At 40.2% G+C, this 14,992-nt stretch overlaps 1 protein-coding gene across 1 annotated transcript in view; it reads right to left on the bottom strand.

Moving 5' to 3' along the window:
• Positions 1-352: 352 nt before the first annotated feature.
• Positions 353-14,992, bottom strand: part of LOC103148119 (bleomycin hydrolase) — a 21,893-nt gene continuing 7,253 nt past the window's right edge. The window contains exons 7-12 of the mRNA XM_007566748.2: positions 7,894-8,049; positions 7,636-7,794; positions 7,442-7,509; positions 5,985-6,102; positions 5,655-5,721; positions 353-652 (exon numbers count right to left, since the gene is read on the bottom strand). Of these exons, the coding sequence (XP_007566810.1) occupies positions 504-652; positions 5,655-5,721; positions 5,985-6,102; positions 7,442-7,509; positions 7,636-7,794; positions 7,894-8,049 (717 nt within the window). The 3' untranslated portion in view covers positions 353-503. The remainder of the gene's footprint in view (positions 653-5,654; positions 5,722-5,984; positions 6,103-7,441; positions 7,510-7,635; positions 7,795-7,893; positions 8,050-14,992) is intronic.

Here is a 14,992-nt window from a genome sequence, read left to right as displayed (position 1 = left end):
GATGTTTAACTATGCATTATGGTGAGATTAACAACAGCCCTAAAAGATGTTTTCAGCTTTCAGCCAGAACAGCTTAATTGCTGTCTCTCACTCCATTTCCTATAGTAAGCCAAATCTGAATTCCTGATTGTAATGAATGAACCACATATAACACGCAAACATCCATACCTCATTGGCCTACACCACAGGAAGAAGTTGGTCATTTAATGACTTAAATCTAATGCCATAACATTCTTGATCTTTGCTATACAGAGCATAGAACACAAGCTCAATTCACCAAGATGAAAAGCAAACAGTGCAGACTTCATGTGTATGTTAATTTACTTGCGATGCAAACAAAAGACACTGGTAGTCGAGTAAAAAAGAAAAGTTTTTATTTTTCCTATAAGAACAAGCTCTTTTGGAGGGTGGGTGTGGCTGTGAGGGAAGTATTGGAGGTAAAAGCGGCTGAGGAAAAGGGCGGAGTCAATCAGACCGAGGGCTGGGGCTCTGGATTTCTGGATTTATGCTAATGATCCCATTGGGTCCCACGCAGGAAGTACAACAGCCTCCTGTTGCATCACTTCCAGCACATCAGGAGGGAGGAACCTCTTGTCCACAACCACTTCGTAGACATACTCCGAGAACCAATCATCCGTCATGATGAGATAACCTGCAGAGAACGGGACATACTGCTTAGACTTGAGAAAAAGCAACAGTTAACTTTAAAAATAAAAGACAGAAATGAACAAATCCAAGTCAAACTTATGTTGAACAATTACATTGTGCGTAGCAATAATAACAGATTTTTCCTACACTCATTTTAGAACGTTCCTAAAACCTGGAGAATGGAAAAGAAGTCTAAATATCTTATTGGACAGAAAGACTTTCTGCTTATGCTTTCTCCGCCTTCTGTACCAAAATATGTGCACATGTTCTCTTATATAAAACTATCAAGACGGGATCCATGATAAACTGCTCTAACAGTCCTGTTTAAACAGGTAGTAGGTGCTGAAGTCTAAACAAAGGGCAGATTCATTATTTTAGAGATCAAACACATTAAATGACTCTTGGTCAAACAAACCTGCAACCAGCAGATTTAGCGGAATATTTTTTTCTGGTTACGTTATGATCTTTTCTCCTTGCATGGACAACTTTACCCATTATTTCTTTCATGAGCTTTTCATTAGAGCACAGCTCAGTTAGCATGGGTAAGCAGTTATCATGGGAAAGATATGCAACACTTCTCAGTCCTGTGCAGACAGATTCATCTTTCGCCTCAAAGAAAGTGAACCAATTTTACACTTTCCCTTTAAAAAAACAAAACAAAAAAAACAAGCAACGTTACATTAACCACTTCTTACTTTCCTTTCTTTAAATACACGTAGAGGAGGTAAAGAAAAAGTGACAATTTTTGGTCTTTGTTTGCTAATGTCAATAGGCTTTAAATGCTCTTCGTTGCTAAGCTATTGTTTCAGCAGACGTCCTCATAACTTAACACCGCCTTCTACGTTGTACTCGGCATTCATGGCACAACCACAGTGAAAAACAAAATGTTTGCCTGGTTCCTCCAACATCATCGCTCAGCATGATTTCAAAATTTGTCTGCATTTGAATGTGGAAAGCAACTTGGCAACAGCTAAAATCCTGTTAAAAACTGAATTCAACCAGCTTTTCCTCTCTTCAAAACATGCTCAGAGTTGAGAAAACACTCCCACTGTCAAGTACACTTATCAAGGACGTCAGGGTAACTGCAAGAACGTGCCACAGTTCAAAACAATGCATCAAGATGGCATGTGTTGCGTATTCACGTTCTTCCAAGCACGCATGTCTTCGTATGGCACGTTGCCCGATTCCCACTGTGGTATTCCTGTGAGCTGGTGTGATGTTCCTGGAACGCACATGTTGGGTGGCATGGTGTGTGTGGAAATGTTGGGTGTTATTTGCCTTTAGGCTGACAGAGCAAAGGACAGATTGATGTAGTAGGAGTTGGGAGAGTGTAAAACAGCTGTCTTGCATTTTGCATAAAAAAAAGGCAAGTTGCAGCAAAAGGCTTTCCATTTTTGTGTTTTAGAAGAACAATGACAATACTTAGGGTCTGGGTAGCAGCCACTGCATTCATCTGTCTAACTCAACAGGGCACAGCACCGAAGGGAGCCGCCCTCATCTGAGGCACTTTGGGCTTTCATACTTCTGCATTTGCTTCATTCTTCAGCCAAAGAGAAGACACTGGGGTACCAGACATTGGACACAAATGTATATATTCCAGCTCGCTCTGTGACCTTTAGCATTTTGACCTCTGTCAGGTCTGTGTCAGGTGTGGACTTGGACTGTAGGAAGACTATCCAGCAGGATGAATTTTATATTGATATGCAAAGTGATAACTCAATACTTGGAATATTTTAGCCAATAGCTACTGCATTCCACGAAGTTCTTTATATTTAACTTATTGTCTGGACTGTATATCAGTTCCCTGGCTAAATTAAATGGCCCATACAATATAGAAAAATCTCCAGCTCCCTCACTGGATCAGTGTGTGAGGTAATGCACTGGGAACGAGCTCAAATTTCAGATGCTCCAACCCAATGCCCAAAGGACGCACGAGACCTGCTACCAACAGCAAGGAGATAAACAGGTTCTGCACAAATAGGTCATGGGTGAAAGGCAACTTTGGGGAAATTAGAAGGAATTGCACAAATTGAGGAACGAGGTGCTAAGGCATTGTAGCTTTGACGACGACAGTAAAACATAATTGTGAAAACAAATGGCACTTCCTAACCTACTTCAAAAGGAAATGAAAGCGGGACTCTAAGTGAGGTGCAGCGACAGATAACTGGGTGGGAATAACTGTGATGGATTGGAAACATAGTTAAAAGCTAATGAAGCCTCTTATTCAAAGTTCTTCCACACAAATTAACATATTATTCTTGAGTTTGCCTGACAACAGAGTAGAACTGGGGGGAAATTAAGCCATCATCTTTATCTGCCAGAATAATTCCAGGTTCAGATACAAGATATGCTAAATGTTTGGGACTCGGGCTTGGCCAAATGTTCCTTTAAAAGTATAAAATAAAACCCACAGTAGTGTAGCCAGATATTTGTTTAAAATGGTATAAAAATGAGTTGTGGAGAGAGCGGCGCAATTATAGCGTCTGACAGAGTTTAAAGGTGAAAGAACAGAGAGTTAAATCTCTCCTGTGTCCTCTGTGGAATAAGCAGGAATATCCAGAGATCTAAAGGGAGGCATTTGGTTTTTACAAACACTATTATCTCCATAACTGCTCCCTCTTCACTCTCTACCACAAAAACTTTGATTTCTTCCCTGCCGCTGTTCCCAAATTCTCACCAAATCTACATGCTTTTGTTTTTACTTCAGGCGGAGCCTCTTCTACTTATTTTTCAACCTTTCATTCACCTTTTACCCTAGAAAGCCTGTCTTTCATACGAATTCCACTTCTCAAAGTTTTGTTCTTGACAACTTTATGAATTTAGCTACAGATGGGTTAGGTTTGGAGGGTGTTCATCCCCTGTCTGCTGGTGTTTATGGAATAAGATCTGCATGAAATAAATCTGATTTGACTGAGGGGGCTTTTACATATTTTCCTAATACTCTCTAAGGTTTGTGGGCTCAAGCAAATATTGTGAGTACAGTTGTGTGCCTAAATGCACACAACTGTGTGTGTTTGGCACCCTGAACTTCCACAGGCTTGTTGAGGCCAGAGATCGAGATAAGCGGCAGAGAGAGTTGAAGAAACCTCAGGAGTATCTGCTGTTCTTGTAAGAATAATTAATCGTTTGTGACTTTTGTTTCGTCTTCTCTAGTATTTTTATTTTTTTTTTGGCGTACAAAAAAATTGCCTTAAAAACATTTAAAAGACAGAAGCCTATAATTATAATCCAGCCTTGAAATAAAGCTTGAGATCACCGTTTGCTTTCACTTGAGGATTAACGCAATAGGTGTACTCTGCCACCAGACCGAGACAAACTGACTTGAAGAAAAAAACACACATTAAAAAAACGAAAAAAACCGTCAGACCGACTCCCAGTGCAAGGCGATACAGGCGATTACATATGTATATAGAAAAATCAACACACAAGAGGACCTAAGGAGCAAAGACGCACTGCTAACAAAGGAAAAAGGAAGAAACTAAACCAATACACGTAAAGATCTAACATTTATGAACATACCTTAAAAGCTCAATAAATTTTGAACTCAAAGCGCTTTCTCTCTCTCTTTTTAATGAACCACATCACCTTCATATTGCAAACCTTGGTCGAACTTGTCACAAACCATAATCCTCCATGAGGCTTAAGGAGCTTGTCGAGTGTTTATATATAAAAACATAACGTCATAAAGTGCATCTTGCATCTCACGCCAGACTCATTTTGGAACTATTCACCTTCCTGTTCTAAGATCCCTCCGTCACCTTTATTTCTGGATCAACTGGCTCTGCTTAAGGATGACCAGTGACGCCCTCTTCTGGATGGTGGCCACACTACAACACTGAAAGAAGGTCAAGGTGGACTTTATTAGTTAATCCATTGGAACTACTTGTAATCTGATAAACTGTTGTTCGACATTTAATCATTTAAGTCAGGGGTCCCCAAACTACGGCCCTGAACAATACCAGAGAGCATTCAGAATTTTTTTTCATTTATTGTATTTTCCGGTTTATATGTGGATTTTTCTTCAACCACCAGGGGGCTCTTTAGCAGGAAGTGTGTCCTGTAAACTGTGGGTGTTTTGTTTTGTATGGCGCATTGCTGCCATCTGTTGGACTTTTAGGGAACTGCTTGACTTTTATGTTTAATCAGTATGGTTGTTTGCTAGCGGTAGAGCAGGTGAACACACGTGTCTGTTATGAACCCCGCATTCCAGGTTGAATTCTTCGAAGTGATGCCTGTAAGTAGCAGCTTATACTTCAAAACGAGCCTTTATGTTAACATATGAGAAATTAATATGTTATAGTTACTTTCCCTCAATGGAATATATATTAGTCAGTCCCAGTGACCGTTTCACTCATGGTTTTTGCCCATGTGCTTTCTGGGTAAAGAATCAATCGAGAAACGCCCCCCTCCCCTCAACAATTTCCGGCCCCCCACTAGAGAAGGGAAAAGTTATGTGGCCCTCACAGGAAAAAGTTTGGGGACCACTGGTCTAAGTCAATGATTTAGACAAATACTTTTTAAAGCTTTGTTAATTTCTCGTTACACTTTTGCTTCTGAAGGTCTTTTGCACTAATTTTGCGGTGGTAGAAAAGAAATCTCGACATCACAATATGCTCTAGGCATATGAATTATGGTCTCAAATTCATATCTGAGAGATATTTAGATGTCCTGTTTCCAAAGCAAATTAAATCTTCCAGATATAGCATAATGCATGTGCCTTTTGCCATGTGCTGTGGATCTTTTACAAAATAAATCCCACAAAACGTATTTGTTGGGTTGTTTGTCACTGCCTAAAGTGGATAAAAATGCATCGTAACAGAAAATGCTCCTTCTAATCCTGTTTTTAATTGAATACATATGAACAGGAGCATTGTGAGTCAACGTCAGACCGGACGACTTTGCTGGAAAATGTGCCAAGTTTAGGTGAAAGCAGGAGGTTTAGTTTGAAGCACTCAACCTTCAGCATCACACATTTCTGAGGATCAATCAAGAGTTTTGGTTCTTACCTTTGTTTCCACGGTCATCGCCCCAGGAGTTTTCCACCCGCCATTTTTCATAACCTTCTTTCCCACCCTGACAGAGAGAGAGGACAGGAGACAGACAAGGGGGGAGATAAGAGTGAGAACTGGAGACATGAGGGAAGAGAGTGACCTGACAGCTGGGGTTGCTTACAATGGAGGAAATTGACAGAATTATGAAAAACTGCAGCAGATTAAAGTCGAGTAAACAAACAGTAAAACCCTGGGAAATTCTGAATGTGTGTATTCCATGTGGTTAGTCAGTGCTGTGCGTATGAGTTTGTCACATTCCTGGACTGTAGGTTTGTGGAAGTGTACCTTGTCTGTAACAGCAGTGAGGATCATGGCGTGCGTCATGAGGGAGTCGCCATATATCAGTCGCTCTGCCTTGGAGAGGTTCTTTACAGACACTCCAAACACAAGCTCGTGGTTGAATCTGCAGAGGAATCGAGAGGGTTTCCAGTTTGAACTCAGGTGGCGACTTCCCTTATGCACTAAAAGCATCTTTTCATAAAACCATCTTAAAAGTAATCCTTAAATCTATTTTAGAAGAATTAAGAAGAAAGCCAAAAGCACAAGTCTGGGATTTTAGAATAGCTAGCTCATCACCGTTTCTCCTCATCTTGAGAATGACTGAAGAAATTAGGCTACGTTGGGCGTCATGTTGAAACAGATCCGTCTGAGTGATGATACCAGACGTTCGGCACCATGCAGGTTTAGTTCAGCGGGAAAAGTTAAGCCTGGCGCCAGCAACTCACACAGATCAGCCACATTTCCTCTGAGGACGGACCGACAACTGATACAGTCTTACAAAAGCATTCATACCATTTTTGTCACCTTGAAACCACAAACTTAAGTATATTTATTTAAATTGTATGTTCCAACGTAGAACTGTCAAGTGAACCAGTTGCCTGTAATTTAATCCTATTATGTGAAATCAACGTTTTTTGAGCTTCATATCATGTTAAAATGTTCTTCCCCCATCAAAAACATACCTGGAGTGTTGCTTTAATTCTTTCATGCATGTCCAAGAAATCCTTTAATCTCCAGTGGCAGCCATTTGGGGTTCCTAAACGTTTGCTCTCACAAAACACCGCCTATTTCCACAAAACTCCTCGGAGCTGCAGTCTCCAGCTGAGTTAAACCCTAACAGGACAGGAAAACTAACAGTGCTGAACTCCACAAATCTGGCTTTTATGGAAAAGTGTCAAGAAGAAAACTACTGATGGAAGACAGCCATAAGAAGTCCCTTTTGCTATTATCAGATGAAACTAAAAGGCAGGGGGGCAGGTAAGGTAGTCAAAGATGAAAATTGGAAACCTACAAAATAACAGGAAATATAAAAACAAAACTGGTGATTTTCAATTGTAATGAATTTTAACATCCATTTATATTACCTCCAATTCAAAAATGTTCATTAATTTGTGCTGATCTATCACATAAATTCACTTTACGCTACACTAAGGTTGGTTGTTGTGCTATGAAAATGAGAAAAAACGTTAAAGCGGTATGTATACTTTTGCAAGACTATTAGAGTTTTGTTCCATTTACATGAACAAGAAGAGCAAATTGGGTCGGAACCCAAAAGTGAATGAAAGGGGTTCTGTTTGGTGGAAACATAACCCTCAATAGCCAGGTTCTCATATTTGAAAACAAAGCTATCTCCTGCTGTCTTCTAGTTCTGCGTAGAATGTTTTTATCATAATTGAAGGGAAATTTAGTACAGTCTAAAGCCTCATCCATTCTTGGGAGAAACTTGGATTAAATTTACTCACACATTCATGTCATTAATGCCCAGTTTGCTGTGGAAATGTTTCCCAACGTCACATCCAAACCACACGGCCTGAGAGAAGTGGAAAGACAAACAAACATTTTAAAAAAAAAGGAGAGAGAAGGTATTTTTCAATTTCCAGAATCCATAGTTTACAAATATTTGTGGCAACAGTCATGTCCAGTTGTTCCCACAGACCTCTCCTTCCTTGATGGAGTCCGCTGCGGCGTTCTTCAGCAGCTGGATGGGTTGGTTGTTGTACAGAGTCCTGCGACCTCCAACCATGTTCCCGAGGAATTCTACGCTGTACAGCTTCCCGTAAGGATTCTGCGGTCGGGGGTCATTTACAAGGCAGACCTGAGCACGGGGAGGAAACACACAAGTTTTGAGACCGAACAGCTTCGCTTTGCAAGTATGCAACTCAAGTTTGTGTGGTCTGTCTGATGTGGTGAGTACTTTGTCCTGAATGTTGTAAAGAGGTTTGACGTGTTCCCTGTAGAACTGCTGGGGGGTGAGTGGTCCCATGCGGTGGAAGTTCTTATCCTTGTCCCTGTACTCCCAGCAGATGGTGTCAGGTGGGCTCCCTAGACAAACACTGGCCACACGAAACACCTGCAAAGACAGCAGGAAGTGAACCCTCCATCATAAACCATTCTAAAAAAACCCTAACATCCCACATTATGAGATGTTGCTGGTGTAGAAATAGCTGTAAAATGTAAAAAACAATATGGTAATCTTAAATGGGGTTGGGTGTTATGTAAAACAGACTTTTTTTTAGCTTTAAATCATGTTATTCTCTAATCAAAAACATACCTAGAGTGATGCTTTGATTCATTTATGGATGGCAGGAGCTTCTTAAATAGACAGAGGCTGAATTTTAAGTTATGTTCTATATATACACAACAATTGTACATCTAAAGGCAACATAGTTACTTAATTATGCTATAAACTGGTACTATGTGCCTGGAAAATACATAATACCGCCCCATTTAAACATTTATCGTTTGTTTTTCATCATTTTTTTATTGCCTCAAGTGGTCAAGTTCATTTCTCAGTCAAAATCTTTGGCCCAACAATCACCATCCTGGCATTACTTGCGCCTTTTGTTTTTTCGCCCCATTCTACATTTTTCCCCTTTCCTCAATCTAGTCACTCCTCACACACCCTAGTTGCTTCATACGTGTCTTCCTGCAGTGCAGAAGTTCAGTCCGAGTTCCTGTGGGCTAAATTGAGCTGTTTGGACTGGGTCGTCTGTCAATCTGGCCCTTCCAGTCTCTGATAGAGTTATCTTTGGAATTTCCCCCTTTTTGCTATTCCCTTCTACAATCTTCTGCTCGCCTCTCCCAGAACCTTACACGATTGTTGTATTGAAATACAATAAAAATAAGAAGAAAAACTAAGATGAAGTGAACTGCATTTGTGGTAGGAAAATAAGTTCAGCGATTTGAACGACACAATCTAACACTACAATGTATGTTCTAATTGTGTAAGTTAAGCAAACGTTTTCCAAAATTCCTAGTCAAGTATAAGGAAGATGTGAAGTTTAGCCCCGGCTTAGTCAAACAAACACTTGCCTCTTTCAGCACTGCAAAGCGTGAAGTCACAAAAAGAGCAGACACAAACCAAAATACACAGATGTACTGAGTCAACAAAGGCCTCTGAACTTCCTTGATCTCAGTTCAAAAATTTTGTTTAAACTGTCTTATGGGCGAGATTAAAGCCAAAGTGTCGATCTTCCCGTCTGTCCCTCGACCTCTGCCTCAATTCTTGCTTTGGTTTTCATTACCAGTATTTTCTTCTGGTAATGTTGAACTTTCTCGTGATAGTTGAGCATAGAGCTCTGTGACCATCAGCATAGCAAAAGCATTCATACCCATGAATATTTTTAACATTTTGCCAGTTTACAACACAGGTTATATAGACCACATTGCTTTTTAATCAGGAAGACTAAAGGAAGAAGTTGCCGTTATTCAGTCCACTCAAGCCAATTCTTTGCAGAATACTTTGGCTGGAATTACATATGTGAGCTGTGTGGAGTTTTGTCTCTTGTCAGCTTTGAACATTCTTTTCTACAAAAAAAAAAGTTCTGAATTTAAGGTCGAAGACGGTTTGAGGTGAGATTAAGAACATGATCAAACGTAATGTAGTGTTGATCAAGGGAGTGTGAGCGCTTTACTCCAGGTCAGCCTTGTGAACACACATCACACAAGGTAAGGTAAATAGAGGGGGTGTGAGTGTGAGGCTGGGCCGACAGAAAGAGGATAAACAGCCATGGTGACATGTGAGCAGGACCAATATTGGAACACCTGTTGCATCACTGACAGATGTAAATGAGTGACAGAGATGCTGAAAAAACTAATTGTTCTATTAACCTATTGATTTGTTTTCATCATGGCTACCCATGCTGATGTTAGCTAAAAGTAGATGATCCAAGACATCCAAAAGTATGGATGAAGAAATCATGATGGCTGGCACTCCATTAATTCAAACTACATTATTAATCAAACACGCATTCACTCAAATCGTATTCTTAAAATCTGAGCAGAGAACAGTTCAACAGCGTCCACTTATTTCGTGGGGATCTGTTATTGCGCAGCCCCCTTTGTTGTAACTCAGTATCTGAATGAAAATCCACCCCAGGTCTGTCACAGTTAGTTTGCATGTCAAGCTGTAAACAGTGACCGACCGACTGCACGACACTGACGCCAACTGTGGCCAAAGTCTGATAAGATCTGTTTCCAGTGTTTACTGGATGGCTGACACCCATCTTACATATTTAGATGTTGTGTGTGACCAAAACAAACAGGTCATCTGATGTTAGGAGTGAAACTACCCATACAGCAGACAAGAAATGACTGACACTATACAGAACACCACATGCGCTCACATGGAAATAAAAAAAGACTAAAAAAAAAAACTGTAATAACATAAAAAAGAAAGTTATTTTTTATAGCCTCTGTATAATATGGCACAGAATGAGTTTTAGAAACTCCAACCTTTAACCTGGAAGTGCTTTGCTGCCTAAAGGTTTTGGTTTATGGAAAGCAGACGGACGCCATGATACATCTGGTCAAAGAACCTGAGTCCCTTGGCACCTTTCACACACGAACGTCAAGCTGATTCAAAGTCAATTCAAATTCAAAAACTACTTTATTGATCCCAAGGGGAAACTAAAGGTGCGCTGAGACAGAATGGATTTCTGGGCTTTAGTCATTAATCTTTAAGGGTTTCTGCAAATATCAATGGGGTAAATTTGAGACTTTTTGAGAGCCAAGTTAAACTTGGTCAAGTTAACTTAGGTTAATTAAAAACTTCATATAATTTGCAAGAACAATTGTATTTCATTTCCCCAAACAAAATATCACTTTCAGGAGCAGAACTTAAATGGTGAGTTCTGCTGCTCTGTAGTTTTGTTTTACCATAAAATACCCAAGTTTTTAGGTTGGAACTACAACCAGCATAACAAGTGATTACCACAGGAGCACCTCAACAGATTAAGGTAAATGAAAAACAGAAGTAAAGAATTAACATGCTAATTTACAAAATGATTTAACTTTAATTTAAGCCTTTTGTGGCAAAGCTGGATGAAGTTTAGGCTTTTTAAAATCCAAAAACATTAAATTAATACATTTAAATATTTAAGACTATGCAGAAATCCTGAAAGTTTAGTCAGAAATGTCAAGTATTTTCAATTATAAAGATCTGTTCCCCAAATCAAATCATGAGTAAGATCACTGGGTGATGAACCTTGGGGCATCCACACTGCTGCAGGCAGTTTAACACCAAATAACGAAGAGGCCGGTGACGTCTTTCGGATACAGACTTTGTTGTTGTGTGCCATTAGTCTCATCTGATCAACAAACATGATTTCAGTTGTGTTTAGGAAACTCATTTTTGGCTGTTTGTGATGGTGGCTCAGTTAGCGCCCACAAGATGTCACTCTTTACTGCAGCTCTCGGTAAAAACGTCTTGCCACAATGAGCCTTGCAACATTTTTTTTTAACCCAATTTACTGCCGTAAAGCTATGTGGTGACAAGATAAATCTGAGTCCTCCTCCAGAGTACTGGCCAAGAGTAATGGGGATCTGTATCACATCATATCTTTTTCCCCAAGAAAACACAAAATCAAGGATAAACTACAAGCTCCTAGAAAGTCTAAGTAACTTTAAAAAGCAAGAATGAAAAAAAAAAAAAAAGTGAAGTTAGATGTATTCTATGGGACCAATTAACTGCACTACTTGCAAATTTAAGAGCAATTTGATGATTCTTCTGTGATAAAACCAATTTATAAATTAACATATTTCTTCATCAGGGTGCTAATAATAAATGTAACCTGAAAATACAAATAAAGATTAGAGTTTAACTGTTTATTACCCTCTCACCCCCCAAAAATATTAAAAATTAAGGGAAAAGTACTGTCGCACAATAAATAAAAATAATTCTGCATAGCAGAACACTTTGAGCAATCTTTAATAATAAAGAACAAACAGAAGAAAACCTTTTGAATATGTCACACATTGACAAGTTATAGAAAAAAAAAATAAAAGTAATTTGTTGTACATATGGTGGCCAGCAAACTTTAGGGTTAAAATGCATTCTCACCAAACTGAATGTCAAAATGAGGTAAACGGTGCTCTTAATTGCTCCTCAGAAATAAATGTATAACCATTGTCTAGAAGCTGGACTTGTGAGTATAAGCAAATGACACCATGCAAACAGTTTGGATAAAATTGAAAGAGGTTTTGATTAAACTTCCATGTTTTGTAAACATTCAACACATGTGGTCATTGTTAAATCCCAGCAATTGTGTGGAGAAAGTCGGAAGAAGAAGAAGAAGGAGAAGAAGGAGAAGAAGAAGAAGAAAAAAAAAGAAAAAAAAAGAAAGGCAAGCGGACGACTCAGGCTGTGGCTATTCCTGCAACCTGAAATACAGACACACATGCAGCAACCCAGACACATTGAACAACAAATGATGGGGGCCCACGGCCTGCATGCACGGGGCCTCCGAGGAACAGAGGGTAACTGCTCTGTCAGCTGATGACCGACTCATAAATTAGACTTGTCTCAGGAATCACACTCTGCATGTTCAGAGCCAAGAGCAGAGCTGCACATGGTGCGTCTGATTCCATGACGCAATGGAGCACCGAGAGGCTCCAATCACGACGTGAGGGATAACATCTGTGTATTTCTTTACGTGTGCGAACTACAGCATATATGTCGTTTCCTGTGATTTGTTTCTTCCCCCGATTTAAGTGTGTATGTTGACTCTTTGCAATGTATCGAAGTTGGACTCGTGATGAGTCAATCATTCATCATCTGAGCCCGAACAACACAGATACCTGAAGTGATGTCATAATTCAAACCAGGAGTCTTACGCCATGGTTCTGAAATTAATGTCATGAGCTTCGTCTGATTGAACATCCCCAACCGGCTGTTACGATAAGAGCAGGTTTTTGACACGCGAATATATTAATTAAAGTCAAGTGAGCGGCAAGTCTGGTGAGTGGAAGCAGAGACGCTGACCCCTATCGGCTGTCACTGCGGTGTGTACGGGGCCGACGTGATGAAGACCAGGGCACAATCCCAGCCGCCACATAGGCCAGTTGGACAGCATCACTTCCACGCACATGAAAGTAGGTCTGACAAGATGCTTTGATCCTGACTGAAGCACATGTGAGCAAACTGAGGTAAAACTAGTTCCCCCAACGTAGCGGGAAAAAATTAAGGCCAAGAGATTCAAGAGCACAAACAGAGCAGGTGGTGAGCACAGATTAGGACTTGAGGGCAGGAATTTCACAGACTGTAAGAATCATGAGGTAGTTTGTTAACCTAATTAACAATCCACTGACAGATGTGTTTTAGTAAGAGGCAGAAATCTCTTCAAGATTGCCCTCTGAGATGCAGAGGTTTGTAGCCTCCAAGATGTTCAACAGTGTTTCCAGTTGATTATAACTGACTGAGCAAGTCTGAAGCTAAAATTTACCCCAAAGCTAGGCCACAACAGCTTAAATCTCTGTAGGTTCTTTTGATTTTCCAAGTTCATCGTTAACCTTCTTAGACCACTACTTTACCTGTGACATCATGTGGACTACATCTCTTACAAAACACAAACAATTGAGTTAATCTGAAAGCAATCAAAAGGGAAGATTTAAGATAGAAAAATCCATGAGCTGTATGATTAATAAAAACTGCAGTTGCTCTTAATCAAAAAGATAAATTACACTTTTAATTTAAAGGTTTGCACATTAAAATTTGAATTCAAATATGTCTTTGACTTTTTACAATATAATAACAACAGAGAGCAATGTTTCCTAATATCATGCCGCTCTAGACAAATGTAGCCTCGTCATCCCATCTTGGCGTCGGCTTGAATACTACTCTGTAAGTTGGCCTGCAGCAACGTCCGTGCGTAGTTTGGCTCTGTTTCCGCCCATCGTTCTACCAACAGAGTGAATCGTTCGTCGGCAACAGCCGTGACCGAGTTGTGTTTCGCATAACAAAACGATTGCAGGTGGACAAACACAAAAACAATCCTCCATCACCTTCCACAAAACGGCGGTACAGGGTAGCAGCAGGTAACCTAATTGTTGCATAACATACGTATCCGATACGTGTGTCTGTGTGTGTGGCGATGAGAGGACATCCATGAAGGTGCAGGTAAACGCAAACAACTGTTTAAACAAGCAACCAGTCAGCAGCACAATACAACCTAACAGCTGACAACAAAGAGTGTTTAACCAGGCCTCCGCACTGCGTCGATGGGAGATTGATTGACTGGCCTCCCACACACACAGACACACAGGAAGAGCGAATTAGGCGTTAAACCCACACAACGTACACGCTGAGGGGCACCTGACACGTGTTGCGCTTGTGGCACATGTGTTTGTTTACACACATGAAGAGGGCCGACTGTTGCACTGGGCTTTGCTGTGCAGCAACACATCACTGACTGTTCCATAAACAAGATCACTATCGTCCATGGTTACTGCTTCAGACATGACGTGTGCGCATTAGACACAAACTCCACAAGGACAAACGAGCTGATGAGCTGCTGCCGTTTAGCAAATACTGATAAAAATAAATTAATTAACCCTGTCGTTACAGATACAAGAGAGGGAAGCTTTATGATTTAATGAAAAAAACAAAACGTGTAGGCGTGCATCAAGATGAGTTCAACATTCTCAATGAAACTTGATTAACTTATGCTATCCTGTTTAAATACGAAAGCCTGAATTTTTGTTCCATCTCTCAAATCATCTTTAATTTTAGCAAATACCTGTTGACTGACAAACTTCAATACCTTCAATTTACTTTTACGGCCACTGTTACGCTGGACATTTTTCTCCCCAGGTTTGCATTGATGGATAGCTCCCTCTGCTGGTCAAAATGCAATAACTCAGCTACAACAGTAGCATTCTGTTTCACAATGCAGAATGCTCCACAAATGCATAACCTGCAAGAACTGAGAAGCTCAACTCACTCAACTTGACTGACTATCAAACCCACACATTCTCTACACAAAGCTGAATGAAGTCAACAATTAACCACTCTAACC

This window comes from Poecilia formosa, unplaced genomic scaffold (genome assembly GCF_000485575.1).
Source record: "Poecilia formosa unplaced genomic scaffold, Poecilia_formosa-5.1.2 Scaffold198, whole genome shotgun sequence".
In the NCBI taxonomy this organism is placed as follows: domain Eukaryota; kingdom Metazoa; phylum Chordata; class Actinopteri; order Cyprinodontiformes; family Poeciliidae; genus Poecilia; species Poecilia formosa.
This window is presented reverse-complemented; position numbering and strand designations above follow the sequence as displayed.